Source organism: Coccinella septempunctata, chromosome 3 (assembly GCF_907165205.1).
Source record: "Coccinella septempunctata chromosome 3, icCocSept1.1, whole genome shotgun sequence".
Classification (NCBI taxonomy): domain Eukaryota; kingdom Metazoa; phylum Arthropoda; class Insecta; order Coleoptera; family Coccinellidae; genus Coccinella; species Coccinella septempunctata.
The window spans coordinates 8,385,461-8,401,422 of NC_058191.1; the positions used below are offsets into that span (position 1 = coordinate 8,385,461).

Consider the following 15,962-nt stretch of genomic DNA (forward strand, 5'->3'; position numbering starts at 1 on the left):
AATAATTAGGTATTTATTGGTACCTTAAGACATTTACCATGTATAGGACAAGTCAAATGAAAAACAGAAAAATCAATTTTCGGGTACTTATTCTACTATGCCATTCATCGAAAATCCTGTAGTATTTTTCGCATTAATTCACTCAAACATAAAATTTTCAAATGCCACCAATAGAAGGAAATTCTTTGTCATCCTCTTCATTCAGAATCTTTCTGATTGTGGAAATATTCAGCTGAAATATAAGGAGTTTAGATTCAGATGAAAAATTATATAAATTCTCTTACATTGAATATGTTCGCTACCGTCTGACGTATTGTGGATTTTAGAATATCAGGGTATAACTATTTGAATGAGCGGACTTGAATCCTAAATAGCACTTCCTGAAACCCAGAACCCAGTCTCTTGTTTTCAATCACTTCCGGCATTTTCGTAATAAAAATTGATATTAGTTGTGGCAACGGCGTTATGACATTAAAGACATTTCATGAGTGCCAACCTTACTCCGTTCTAGTTACAAAAACTTGAGAAAATTATTTCATGGCCAACCGACTGCTAAAATAAATGTGAATGAAGTATACATATACTATAGGTACCTATATGAAATTTAGTATGAGCTGAGTTATTATGCGTCTTCCTTTCGGTTTAGATTTTATCATTGAATTTCTATTTTTGCTGCAAAAAAGGGCGGCTGATATCACTTAATAGCATATTTACATTATTTACGAATTCTGAATAGATTTTTTTATAGCTTTGTTGGAGATGATTGAATAATCCGCTTGGAAAGAATTCACAGTAGCGACACTCCACTAACGAAGGGGCGAAAAAAGCATCTATCCAAAAGATATAGAATGTTAGGTCCCAAACTAGACACCTTATGCATTATGCAAAAATAATCCGCGTTCTATTCGACATGCCGACGCGACGGAAGTCTGTCTTTATTATCACCTGCATGAAAAATAGCAATCACAATCGAATCACATCGCCTATTGATCTTTTTCATGATTTTTTCCTGGAGATCTTTCGGGGGCAGGTGAACCGTCTGACGATCGGCAAAATACCAAATATTCACAGCAGGTGGTAGGACGAAATAGAAAATGATGACCTGTGGATCTGTTTCGTTATTAGCCGATCCGAAAAACCCTCCGTTGTTCCGTATCTATATATCACACCTATTATAACCTCATAATTTATGCTATTAAGTTAGATTGGACATGAAAGATACACCCCGTGTTTTTGGTTGAGGCCCAACTTGCAAATTCGTTGATAACTACATAGCTCCAGGCTTTAGAATGATTTGGGGCAGCTCGGATTGAGTTTTAGTTATGCTAAACTTATTACGGTCTCATCAGAATATTTGAAAGATGTTCATTCACACATATACTCGTATTTATATGGAATCATCAATATTTTTTCATAAAAACAAGTGTTCATACAAAAAATTCATTATTCACTGGCACTTTAAATAAGGTTGTTTTGACAGATGAGAGTTGTTTGGTTCGTGAGAATAGTTATTTTTGTATCTAGTGCGCGAAATGCTACTTTGGTGATCGAGAACTGATTTTTTTTAAGGAGGCGCAGCCAAGTTAAAAAAATAGTCGAGATCACCAAAGTATTTCGCGCATGAGATGCAAACAAAATTTTTTCTTGAAACCTCAAAAATATTATTCTAAAATAAGTAACATATTTAGCTTGATATGAAAAAGAGTATTGAAATTTCAGGATCAAGTGCTGTCACCTCTATACGGCATGGCAGTTGCTTGGAAATCAAAAATGGATAGACCCAAATCTACGATATCACGAGCTGAATCTGAGTTATCTGGTTTAGGAATACCTAATTATTGGTTTGTGCACTGGCTGCACCATTAATGTTAACATTGTGAATAATAAATAAAATTAAGTAGTGTTAAATTTTCTCACAATTTGAAAGCCTTAATTATTGTTATACATTAATAAATGAATGATTTCTTGGATTTTTGCTTGATTGAGGAACATGAAAGTTATGATATAAAAATCCCATATAGTTTACATGCAGTGTGCGAAGTAAGTATTTCGCACACTACTTCGCGCACGGTGTCATGGTAACGAAGGAAAATGAAAAAAAGGGTCACTTCGCATATTGTTGTCAATGCGCGAACCTTGTTATTTTTTGACGTTTGTAGAAAAATTATCATTATTTATACAAGGATGGTCATAATTCTGGAAAATTATGAAACTTCTTCAACCAATAACTCAAAACAAAAACACTGAAAACCATCAATTGAGTTTAATAAAATACCATATTTTTCTTGCAATAAATTTGAGTTTTTTCCTTCAACACCTTAGCCACAATTCCATTCAACTTACGTTTCTTAAATGGAAACATATTATCATATACTGTAGTATGTGTGGGCTTGTTATTGAAAAAGTCACGGAAAATGGAATCCTACCACAATTTGTGTTTTTTTAAATTTTATGGTTATCGATGAAACAATAGTCTTAAAAAAAAATAAATTTTATCAGTATTTTCTCAACCAATGTCTCAAAATTAAGACGCTGAACCTCATTAATTAAGTTCCGATTTTACTTATTTTTTAGCAATAAAATTAATAGTTATTCATACAACAACAAGTGGGTTAAAATGTTTATTCATGAGGGGAAAGTTTAACCCACGACCCAAAGGGCGAGTACCTAGACTTATTTCTGCGAATGAATAAACATTTATAACTCACATGTTGTATACAAAAATTTATTCCATGTTGATTAGGATTCAAATCACTTTCCAGAGAATTTGCTAATTTATTAAATGACATTTAAGATATCACTTCGATTGATTGTTGATAGGGCCCTACTCCTACTCAATCCAATCCATAGCAACAAGAGCAAGATGACGTTTGTCCATTGTCCACTCATGTTCGTGCTATTTTATTTCACTTGTGAATTAAAAAAAAACTTATTTTACTGGATGGATAAACGTCAACATACCCTTTGGGCTGGTTAAAGTTTCCTCTCATAAATAAACATTGATATCTAGTTAGCCTAGACCAGTTTCATGCATAAAAATAAATTGTGTTACCATAGCAACGAACACTAACTCAATAGAAGTGTCATTGTGAAGAATTAGGTCAAGGGTTAAGAGGTAAGCAGATTAACGAAGATATGCTTACAACTTAATAGCCTTGGTGATCAATGGTCTTTCGTGTGCTACCGTGAAATAAAAAATTGGAGTATCGAGCCATCATCAAGTACCTGTATTTAAAAGGGTTAAGAGGTAAGTAGATTTACGAAGACATGCTTAATACCTTTAGTGATCAATGTCATTCATATGCGACCGTGAAAAATTGGACAGCAAGCTTCAAAAGAGGTAAATTTTCCATTGAAGATGATGACCGATCGGGTAGGCCAGTTTCTGTGTCAGTCCCCGAAAATATCGATGCAGTTCATGACATGATTTTATCAGACCTTCGAATTGGGCTAAAACGGATATCTGAAGCACTGAATATTTCATAACAACGCGTTCATCATCGTCATATAGTTCACGTCAATTTGGACAGAAAATTGAGAAAAATTGCTGCAAAATGGATCCTCAAATGTCTGCTAGAAAAGTTCTTGCTTCAGTTTTTTGGATTGCCATGGAGTAATCATGATCGATTTTTTGGATAAGGGTAGAATAATAACCGGAGATTACTATTCGACATTACTGGCCACTCTACGGGAGAAAAGACGCGGAAAGCTAACCAAAGGTGTATTGTTTTAGAAATACAACGCCCCTGCACACAAATCTCATGTTGCCATGCAAAAAATTCGTGATTTAGGGTTTGAATTACTAGAACACCCTCCTTATTCACCAGATTTGGCTCCATCCGACTATCACCTCTTTCCTCAACTGAAAAAAAGTTTAAAAGGTCGTGAATATTCTTCCAACGAAGAGGTAATTAAAGCTGTGGAGGTCTGGTTTGCAGAGCAAGAAGAAAAATTTTTTCTGAAAGATCTAGAGACGTTGCAGGTTCGCTGTAATAAATGTATCCAATTAAGAGAAGAATATGTTGAGTAATAAAATATTTTGACATTGAAATTTTGTTTGGTTCTATAGTAGGCTAAGAATTTTTCAATATATCCTGGTAACTCACTTGTTGTATATTAGTTATTTAGATTCAGGTCTATAATGGTCGCAGTTTTAGAGATTAGTTTGTAAGGGAATCGGCCTAGGTATAAAAAAAAACCTAGGTCGATTCCCTTACAAACTAATCTCTATTAGTTATTTATACAACAAATGAGTTGAATGGATGTTTATTCATGAGAAGAAAGTTTAACCCACGAGCCCTACGGGGCTTAATTTGATATTCAGTTATTCATTTAACTCACTCAAAAAATTTTTTCAAGATCAATATCAATTCCGTAGAGCAATTACATTTGTGTGCAAATTGTACAATCCCTTTTTCATTTCAGTTTAATGATTAATTTGAGTTATTTTTCTATATGTTTGTTCAAGATATTTTTTGTTAAAAATTCAACATTACATTAGTGAACAGTAAACACAGTCGAACTCGTAATTTTTGTCTGAATATGCGTGAATCGAATTCACACTGTTAATAGATAGGTAATTTTAGTTGCTACATATTACAATTGATAATGTAATATAGCGGATACTTAATTATAACAAGAATCCAAATTTACAAAAGGATATAATAAATTTATTCGAATGAAATTAATTTTCATTAGCATGAATATACTGAATTGTCGACCCGTGTTCCTCATAATTTAATTATCTATAAGTTTACGATCTCTTCGGAATGGAAATATTCAAATAAAAGTGATTGAAGTCATGCAAATAACTGTTAATTTAATTGGCGATATAAATTCGAAGAGTTTGTACTATAAAATCATTAGAATCTATAGACTTCCGTTAGCAAGTTGAAGGCCAATTTGTCAAATCACGATATTCGTGACAGTGTTAGATCTCTATTTTTACTTTTTATTTAAGTGCTTTATTTAAAAAAATCCAGAGGTTTGGTGGCACGAATGGAAATCGAAACAATATTCAGGTTTTAAAAATTTCATTTTCAATAGAACATTAAGGATTTGAATTGAATTTTTCTTTGTCGCTCCTCTATCTAGACCAGTTTTCATATAACCACAGTAATTCTTTCTAGCTGTAAGCTTACATATGTTATAATTTTATTTGAATCTTTTGAATTCTCACTTTCCAACACGAGCAGCGATGGATCAGTATATTTTAGATAATTTCTTGACGCAATTCTTCAAAATTGTTTCTGTCGTTTGAAAAGTTCATCTAAACTGCATATTTTAGGTAAGTTTTTTTCCTGGATACTTATTATGGGTCTTTTCTCCAAACATTTGAAAAACAACGCGAAATGATGTATGATTTGTAGGAAAAACTTTCAAGAGAGGAATTCTGAAGGTTTTGATTTAAACGTTCGTTCATATTGTTTCGATATTTATTAAGCAACATTGTACTGGGTCTCTCGAATGCTGTATAGCTTTTAACGCAGAACAATTTTCTACAAAAAAACAATTTATTCAATATTTATCCAAAACATCCCCCATTTTTTTTAATTTGGTAGGTAGTATATTTGTTGATATACCTTTATGTATAGCTAGATATGTAGCTTTATGTATAGCTAGATATGTAGCTGAGAGCATGTTTTTACACCTCAATCCTAAATTTATCTGAAAGAATTGTTGGCCAATATTCAATTTAATCGCCTTCAATATCATCCAATCATACAACAGTATAGTAAAAATACCTACTCGAAAAATTAATTCCTGAAAAAAGAAACACACAGAATTAAAATATCTCACAAATCATTGATTGACATCCCTTATCCAAACAATATCATATTTGGAACGATCATTATCTGAAGAATTATTATATCATATATGTATGAGTTTTAACAGAGGTCACTGTAACGGGGTACCATACAATTCGGTGCCTAGTGAAACACCTCAGTAAAAAAAACCCTGTCTCCTCGTGAGTAGTGGAGTGAGGACAAATTTTTTAACAGAATAAGCTTATAATACTGCGGGGCTCCTTTTCTATCGACATGAAAATTTGTATATCCTCTCTCCACTTACTGAAATTTATTCATATTCCATTCAACCACAGCCGTCTTTATTTCTTTATTTATTTAGTTTAAGCATTGAGTATTAACCCCCCGGCCCCCCGGGGGTTGAAATGGTTGAATACTGAAAGGCCGAGTTATGGAGCTACAAATAGGTATAAATGGGTTACTAGTTCATTGGGTTCTTCGTTCAATAGAGGTACTGGTGGCGGCATCTATCGAGGGATGAATGTATCGTCTTTTAAAGAGCAGAAAAGTATAGAAACAACTGCAAACTAAAGGTGGCCACACACTATACGATTGCCTGCATGCCGTTGTCTCAACAGGATACCAATTTATCGTAGAGCAACATACACTAGCAGTCATTCGCCTGCAGGCGGAAGTACAAAACTGCAGATCCTTTCCTAATGATAGTGCACACTCTAAGTTCAGAACCTGCAGACAGAGAGTCGATCCTCACAGTTTTCCACCATTCTTCGTGGAGAACTTGCTCGATCTGTTGTCAGTTCCTAGTCTGTAGTAGGGCGTCTACACACATTTCAGTCCATGCCAACTGCAGTTCAAGATCTTCAGATAAACTGATCATCGATCGCAAGCCTGACGATAATCTTCAGTTAAACTGATAGTGTATGCGCGCATTACCTTCGAGCCATCTACATGTGAAATTCCATAGCTATTTCTAATGAACTTAGGGAACTGTAATTTAGATTGAAATCAATGCTAATAGAGAGCATTAGGTACGTTTCTTTTTTGAATTTCGTTAATGCTCTTTTCAAAAGAATACACTCCACAAAGAAATTAACACTTCAAATATTATTTCCTGTAGTAAAATCCACCCCTCAAGCTCCGAGCATGGAATGTGGGTAAGATTTTTGATTTGCCTACATTCAAGGAATTCTGATGCATATATGATTGATATATATCAATCAAAGATATATGGTAGGTGTACTATATAGTACACCTACCATATACCAAAGATATATGGTAGGTGTACTATATAGTACACCTACCATATATGTAGGTGTACTATATAGTACACCTACCATATATCTTCGTAGTTTGTAGTTTCAGGATAATTCTGTTAGACGAAAATATAATTTGAATTATCCTGAAACTACAAACTTTACATAGATAATATCCAGAAAATGCAACTCTAGTTAAGAATTGAAATATCAGTTCTAGTCACGAGTTTCTTGAAAAAACAATTCCTCTCCCCTATATGACATGGCATAAGGTGTGTAATTTCTAGCTCAAAGTCCTACAAAATTCTGTAGCAAATTGAGAAGATTTTCCCTTGAGTTGAGATGGCAATTTTCAAAGTAATAAGCTTTATCATAAATAGTGAGACAGTGTTCTCCAGCATCATTTTTGATTGTAGTATAGTCTGTGCCAATGAGATAGTAATTCACAATCATTACTATCGCCTCAGCTGGATGTACAGGATTCTATGAATTGTTCCCCGTAAAATGATGAACAATTTCAACAGATGCTCTTCTGAAGATTTTTGCTATTTTCTGTAACTTCAAATCTCTCGTCCGTCATTCTTCATATGTGAGAAATATGCTGGACGATAAAATATATATGCGAGAATTTTTTCAATAACCACATGATCGCTTTCGCTGTTAGTTATCTTATTGTCATTATGATATAAAGAATTCAGAAGTCAAAACATTGATACTGGGAACAATACTTGTGAGACAAAGGTGTTGTTATTAATCGATGCAGTATAAGTTTCTTACCCAGTGAAGAAATAATTCAAAAAATATTGCGCGGTTCATCCACATTCAATATCACTATGGAACCCAGAAATCCTACAAGTAAATTGAACCTTCCGCGTCCTCTAACACGTAAAATAGTCCTGAAGAAGAAAAAGAATGTGCAATCGACTGAGGAATCAAATGATAAAGCAGAGGTATCTTCATCCAAAGGAGATGATTGGGAAATATCCGAGTATACGGAGCAAGAAGAAACTTCTGGGACAAAACAGCGTAAACAAGAAAAACAGGTCATATTCAAGGAGGATGATATAGATGCCAAACCAGACACAACATCATGTAGAAGAGGTAGGGAAATGTTTATAAGTTTGTATACATAAATTTTTTCGGTTTGATTCAAACATGAAGCCTAAAACACTTTCTCATATAAGAAAAAGTTTAAGTAAACTATCTTATACAGGGTGTCCGCGCCATGGAGCAGCGGTCGATTACTCTGATTCTATTAACTTTACAAAAAAGAATTTCAAATAAAACTTTTCTCTTTTTAAGTAGAGCATCAACTATACAAAGTGTTGCGTTCCTTCTAAACAGCTATCAACATCATTTTTTTAAATCTAATACCCTATGTATTTTTACATTTTTGAATTCCTTGTTAAATTTGAATATAAGTTTGATAACACAGCTATGCCTGAATTCTCAACTTTTTATTAAAATTTTGACAGTTTGAGGTACTTACATATAAAGGACTATTACTCCGTCCCTATTCATTGTAATTCATTCAAGTTTGGACCGTGTCTAGTCAATAAATGAAACACTAAAAATTTCCTTTGTAAATAACCACATTATATACAGAGTCCACGAAAACGTAGATCCATTATCAAAACAGAAATTCGTCAAAATCTTAATTTTGGCATTTGCCAACCCATATTTTGTTTCTGATCATTATTTAAAACAACTGAAAGCGAACAAAAAATGTTTAGATAATGAACAAGCCTGATCTTTTTACTCACTCCATATTAAATTACCCTTGAACTGAATTATTACAATGGCGAAAATTGAACTGTTTTTCACTTTGCAGATCCTAAAATTGTTCGTTCAGATGAAGAGATAGAAGATGTCACTGAATCAACTCAAGTATCCTTACCTTTAACAACGATTTCACCCATTCTCGCATTTCTACTATCGAAAAAAGCAGGAAACGTTCAAGTTTAAACAGAGCCGGAGCGAGGGCGTGGCGAGAGAGGCGGTCGCCACGGGCGCTAGCGATCTGGGGGCGCAAAATAAAAATAATAAAAAAACAGTATTCTCTCCAATTGACTATTTTTCATTTAATATTTAACACAAAACATAATATTATAAAAATATGCCAAACACATTATACATATGTGTGTGAATTAAATTAATGTGAACGTAAACGAACACTATACAGGTGGGATTGTGAATAACGTCCGTAGTCCACAGCATTGACTGGAGAATAATAATCGAATACTTAATAATAATAAATTATTAAGATATAGTCCACACCATCAGTCTGAAAACAGAATGCGTCGCCACAGCCTTCTGAAGAATGTCTCTATTGACGGATGTGGCGTCGCATAACAACCAACGCGATAACAAAGGCCATGTCGAGATATACATACTTACAAAAAAACTATCGGAGACCGATTGGGGCGCAAAACCATAGCCGATTGGGGGTATTTCCTTCAGAACATAGACAACAGTAGCTCCTTTTATCGCAGACAACGCTCGTGCATTTGTGTTTCTAAGGGTTTTACTTCTTCTTATTATAATATATACTAAGTTATTGAGTGAAAATATAATATGAGCCTGGAAATCATTCGAACTGGAGAGCTTGTAAATTATCACAGATAGACAGAAGAGGAAAAGAGAAGAAAAATAAAATAGCCTGGAGGAGAAGCTGATGATGAAACATTTCAATTTTGACTAGAAGAATAAGCTGAAAAAGGACCTCATTCAAGTATTGAACTATATTTCACTGCAACTTGAAGAAAGATTCAGTGTTTTGCCAGAAGTTTCTGAAGACAGCTTCCTCGAGGGAATATTTTTGCAAGGCTTTCTACTTGGCGAACTAAACAAGAAAGCATTGAAGTATAGTCCCGATTCAGATCCATACAAATTTGTGGCCACTCAAAATATTCTTGACTTTATCAGTAACTACAGCTGCCACAGCTACATATTAACGTTCTTGATTGAAATTAGTGGAAACCTATTTAAGGTCTTTAACTGGACAGGAAAGGCTGACTTATTTAGCATAGCAGTCCCATCAATAGAAAAGAAAAAGAATCACGACATCATTGATATTCTTGCAGAAACCAAAGCAAGAAAAGTCAAATTATAGTTCATTTTGAATGCATGTTATTGTTATTTCGTATCCCTTTTATTTTGATTATTTGATTATTCCTTTTATTATTAATTTCTTTAAAATGGGAAAAATTTTTCCGAGCAAAAAAAGCTTGATATTCGATTATGAAAGATAAATACAAATCAACATAAGAAAGAGAATTTCTTAGGGGCGCATTATGAGAATTCGCCACAGGCGCCAGAATCCTTGTTCCGGCTCTGAGTTTAAACGAGTCAAAAATGAAATTAATATGAACATTTCTAATTGATGAAACCGAGGATATATTTTTTACAGCAAACTGTTTGTCATGTTTGACTGCACTATTTGCATATGAATTTTTACATGTGTTCCTTTTTCTGTTCAAGAGTTTTACGATTAAATATTGATGAAGTACTTCTACAGGGTCTACTTTTTAGTCGGAAGAAGAAAGATCATGAGAGAATACCATTTGAACCGGGATTATTGTCAGCTAATAGTGCCACAATAACCATAGACAAACTATGCTATTAGCAGAGACAAACGAGACGGTCAACTACCTGCTAAAATGAAGTCACATCCTAATTCTCCATCTCTCTCATTTTTTCGGAAAGCATTGCTATTAGCCTTTCGAGAACTGCCACCATCTAGATCTTTTGCTCTCGAGAGAATACCATGCATAAAACTTCTTCTCAAGGACTTCGACCATATAGGCACACACTGTTAAGAATGTACTGGGAATCGATAATTCACAAATCATGTCTAATGGACTGTCAAAATTATTGTTGTACTGAGTGAGTACAAGAGTGAGGTATTTTTTACTGAAAAGAGGACATGTGCATAATTATTAATTTTTCATCGATAAAACCATTGGAAAAATAGGACTAATTTTGTTCACTTCAGACTCGAGATATTCATCTCCTTACCACGCCAGCAATTGACTGACAAAAGACTTTTTCCTGCACACAGACTGTCTTATCTCTTAGCAAATTTATTTCCCTTCCCGAATATGTGGTCAAATTTGACGAGGCTACAAGGAAAACTGAATAATGATTGAGTTTATGAAAAAACTTGAAATATTTCGTGAAATCAAGAAATGTTAAATTGAAGAATAACCGAATACATAATAATAGATGACATTTTTTGTTGGAAATCACTCGTATGATTTACCCTTGAAGTTTGGCCACTTTAAAAGTAGACAAAGTGTATACAATGTCAGTCTTTGACTCGTACAAATATTTAAACAGTTGATTCTCGAGGTAAGAGGTTTCTCCGATTCGGCCCTGATAAAAAGATATAGCCATTTTAAGTTTTCATTTTAAGCTGTGCCACCCATGGAAAAACAAAATTACCTTCATAATAACAAGCTAAATCTGTGGCCGAGTCAGTGGCACTACACATCTGTGGATCTTTTAAACAGAGTTGTATTAAGCCAAAGTACCCAAAATGTTTCAAATTTCACGGATACTTTTTAATTTTTGAATATCAAGTTACTCGAAAACGGAGCATTATACGAGAAAATATGAAGAATACTTTTATTTCACAAAACGTTCTAATATTCAATATTCATTAAATAGCGTCCAACTTTAGTTTCAAGAGTTGGGATCTTTGAATTTTTGGTATTTTATGGTACACTAGCTGACCCGGCAAACGTTGTTTTGCCATATAAATAATTTCCATGTTGTATCATAAAAAAATAGAAATTAAAAATTTTGTCTGAAAAATAAAAAAAAAATTTAGGGGTGGACTACCCCTAACATTTAGGGGGATGAAAAATAGATGTTGGCCGATTCTCATAGATAGCTGACCCGGCAAACGTTGTTTTGCCATATAAATAATTTCCTAATGATTAAATTACTAAAATGGCTATTAAAAAATAAGGATTGATCGTAGAAGGGTGAAAATTGAGGATTGTATGTATTTTTGTATGTTGTATCATAAAAAAATAGACATTAAAAATTTTGTCTGAAAAATACAAAAAAAAATTTAGGGGTGGACTACCCCTAACATTTAGGGGGATGAAAAATAGATGTTGGCCGATTCTCATAGATAGCTGACCCGGCAAACGTTGTTTTGCCATATAAATAATTTCCTAATGATTAAATTACTAAAATGGCTATTAAAAAATAAGGGTTGATCGTAGAAGGGTGAAAATTGAGGATTGTATGTATTTTTGTATGTTGTATCATAAAAAAATAGAAATTAAAAATTTTGTCTAAAAAATACAAAAAAAAATTTAGGGGTGGACTACCCCTAACATTTAGGGGGATGAAAAATAGATGTTGGCCGATTCTCATAGATACCGGATAAGCACAAAAAATTTCATTAAAATCGGTCAAGCCGTTTCGGAGTAGTATGGTAACGAAAACTATGACACGAGAATTTTATATATTAGATAAGGGTCATATTGAAAAAAAACAGAAGACGTTGGTGATATCTTTTGTTAAAAAAAATTCATCAAATACATAAATGAAAACCTATATTTCGAAATTCATTTCATTAGATTAATCCGTTCGTGAGATGGTAAAAGAAAAGAATGTTTTTTTTTACCTTTGTACCTCAAGAATCTACTGTTAAAATATTTGTACGAGTCAGAGACTCACACCATGTATAATTCTGTTTTTAGTCTGAATTTTCATCGAGTATCGGTCACATCAAATTAATTATCGTTATCGTTAAGTTTGCATAAATCAAGTGTGTTTTGCGGTTTTTCTTTTATATAGATAGAAAATGTCGAACATAAAATCTATCCTAAAATTTTCAACACAAATTGAATTTTTGTGACGTAGCAAGGGGGTGCAAGAGGTACCATATATGCCAGGGTTCGGGCTCCAGAGCAATAGAGAGAAATGGGGCATTATCTCTGAAGCAAAACAGAAAAAGTGGAGAATTTGAAATAGTTGAGAGAAAAAGTCTTTGCAGGATGGAAAACTTAAAAATTGAGCAGCTTTCGAAGAAACAAATAATCTGAGGGATAATAATAGATTTATGTGAAAGGAAATCTGTTTTAGGAAAATAACTTTTAAATATATTTTGATTTATCTTGGTTTCCGTTTGAAATAGTTGAAAAAATTTTAAAGTTTTTTTCTAATTCAGATAGGTATGTAGTCGACTGTTCTGATATATTCTAATTAGATTAATAGCTTTAGCAGGTAGCTTGATATAATATGTCGCAGTCGGATACTAAAATCCGTCAGTTTGCAAAAACGACTAATGAGTTGGAGAAGAAAACGAACGTTTTCTAATCCTTGTACCATTGATTATTCAACTCAAATCTTGTACCACCATTAAGCCTAATAGGAATGAGTTTATTAATTAAGTTATTTCACGTATACTTAAATGTATTTGCGATTTCAATACTGGAAGTATGGTAAGAAAAGAAAATAACTGTTCAGCTTCAAATACCCTAAAAATACCACTAGATTTGGAAAGTTACATTTTAATTACCTACCTACCCTCCATACTTATGAGCTATTATTTGTGTTCTGTTTTTGAGTATTCAATTAATACTCAAGGGTTCTGTGCTCATGAGTAACGACGTCCTTACGTAAAAATTATATTTGGCCATTTGGCATTGTGAACACTTTCAGCATATATACTTAAACTTGGCGTTTTACCTATGGAGGGTAGAGGGCAAAGGGGTAATAATAGGTCTCATCTCTACCAGATACATGTTGTCTCTGATCTCTACTATCCATAACTTTACAACAGTATATAGATATAGAGAGACCCCTATACCCTCTTGGGATATTCAAAGTCGGTTGTGTGTTGTGTATAAATACAGCCTAGATATGAAGACAGTTTTTGAAAGTAATCAGGCGCGTACCCAGGGGGGGGGCTATTGGGGTTCTAGCCCCCCAAAACGCTTTTGCTAAAGGTCCCTCATGATCATTCAGCACATAGAACTTTCAAGTGGATGTAAGCTGAGCCCCCCCCCAACACACCTTTCTGGGTACGAGCCCGAAAGTAATAATATGCACACAACGCCGAACAACTCAAGTTGGAGTTTTCCATCACGTAAAAGCCGAATATGAAGATGCATTTTGGAAAAGGAGATCGAGTAGCCTTTGAAAAGAGGTGTCTGCTCTATCATCACTCCCACAGTGTTGATACTAACTGATTGGAACCAACCGTATAGAATGTCCCCCTATATGAGAACTATAGTTTACTTTTTGGTGCTTTTTCTTGATTTTGCTTGGGGTATATAGATACAGACATACTGTACAGAAAAAAAAATGAATCTCTTTTTCTGTCCATAACTTGAAAACGATTTTATTCATCTTTTTTTTCATGTTTTCTGACACTGAAATTTTTTTATTATGATATCGAAGATGTTTTTCAATGAGGAACTGACTTACTGTTTCGATTCAAGCAACGATGTCTAAATTTGGATATTTTTGATCAATTTCAGGTATTGTGTATGAGATAATGTTTTAGTAGTTTTTCTGTTCATCATTCCGGGGTTTATTCCTCATTTCTAATCGATTCATTTCTTGATGTTTGTTTCAATTATTGTTAGTCATTGTGGTTCCTCAGTTTTTGATCGATTCAGTTTTTTTGTTGATTGTTTCAATTGTTGATCTCTTTCTTCGCCATATATGTCCCTTGTGTTTGATTTTAGCCTGTGAAGCTGTCAATAAATTCGACGAAACTTCGGCAGATAAATTGAGTTTGTTTTGCTTTTTGTTCTAAATAAAGTCGAGAGAATAACACAATTATATCATTCTTGGAGCAATCAGTGAAACCACCTTTCTGGATTGGTTCCCGCATATATATACAGTGTGAGTCTTCGACTCACACAGTAGATTCAACAGTAGATTCTTGAGGTCAAAAAAACACTTTTTTCCTATACCATTTTTTTCGAATCGGCTCGGTTTGAAACATACAGGCTGTTAATTAGTTAAACCATAAAAAAAAATTATTTTCAGTTCTATCTCACGAATGGTTTTATGGAATGAAATGAATTTCGGATAATAATTTTTCATTTATTTGATGAATATAATGATGAGATATATCAGCCACGTTTTCCAGTTTTCTCGTTATGACCATTACGTACCATAAAAATACCAAAAATTCAAAGAACCCAACTCTTGAGACGCTATTTAATGAATATTTGATCGTTTTGTAAAATAAAAGTAATTTATTCTTCATATTTTCTCGTACAATAAATATCTGTGATATTCGGAAAGTTGGGTACTTTGGCTAAATGCAACACTTCTTCTTTTAAAAAGATCCACAGATGTGTAGTATCACAGATTCAGCTAGTTATTCTGAAGGTAATTTTGTTTTTCCAGGGGTGGCACAGCTCATTATGAAAACTCAAAATTGCTATATCTTTTTATCAGGATCGAATCGGAAAAAAAGGTATAGGAAAATAGTGTTTCTTTTGATCTCAAGAATCTACTGTTAAAATATTTGTACGAGTCGAAGGCTGTAGGTATTTTATGGGTTGCAATATAGATGGATCCGCATTTGTTTACTTCACTAGTATACCTGATTTTTCTCTGATGTAGATAATAGACGAAATGAAGATTACTGGCCCAACTTTTACTGAACAATGATCCGAAACTTTTATTTTTTGCCCAAAAAAACAATTTCATCACTTTAAGTTCGGAACCCAGGTAAAAGATGGACTTTTGAGTTTTCTAGCCTTGATCATTTATTCATTCATTTATTATAATCTAAAACTGTAAATCAACAAAGTTTGTTAACAGAGACTACAATTAATACTTAATTTATTTGATTTCGCGTAATATATTTTTAAACTTTTTTTTAAACTTATGGTAGTCTTCTTTTTTCAAGTGATTGGGTAACTCAATATATGACTTTATAGCAGAGTAGTTGGAAGTT

General features: G+C 33.5%; 1 protein-coding gene across 2 annotated transcripts; it reads left to right on the forward strand.

Annotated features, from left to right (window-relative positions):
- Positions 1-7,652: 7,652 nt before the first annotated feature.
- Positions 7,653-10,529, forward strand: LOC123309387. 2 transcript variants are annotated; one of them, XM_044892483.1, is made up of 3 exons: positions 7,653-8,122; positions 8,853-8,987; positions 10,367-10,529. In XM_044892483.1, the coding sequence occupies exons 1-2, from the start codon at positions 7,855-7,857 to the stop codon at positions 8,984-8,986; spliced, it is 402 nt and encodes a 133-aa protein (XP_044748418.1). In that variant the 5' UTR covers positions 7,653-7,854; the 3' UTR covers position 8,987; positions 10,367-10,529. The 2 variants fall into 2 exon arrangements, with proteins under 2 accessions (XP_044748418.1, XP_044748417.1); XM_044892482.1 differs by having other exon boundaries at positions 7,654-8,122; positions 8,853-8,981; positions 10,360-10,529.
- Positions 10,530-15,962: the final 5,433 nt, after the last annotated feature.

Excerpts from the sequence above, each read along its gene's own strand:
- LOC123309387 (XM_044892483.1), top strand. The coding sequence starts at position 7,855 with ATGGAACCCAGAAATCCTACAAGTAAATTGAACCTTCCGCGTCCTCTA. Across the intron at positions 8,123-8,852 it reads CACAACATCATGTAGAAGAG|ATCCTAAAATTGTTCGTTCA; the intron begins GTAGGGAAATGT and ends TTCACTTTGCAG.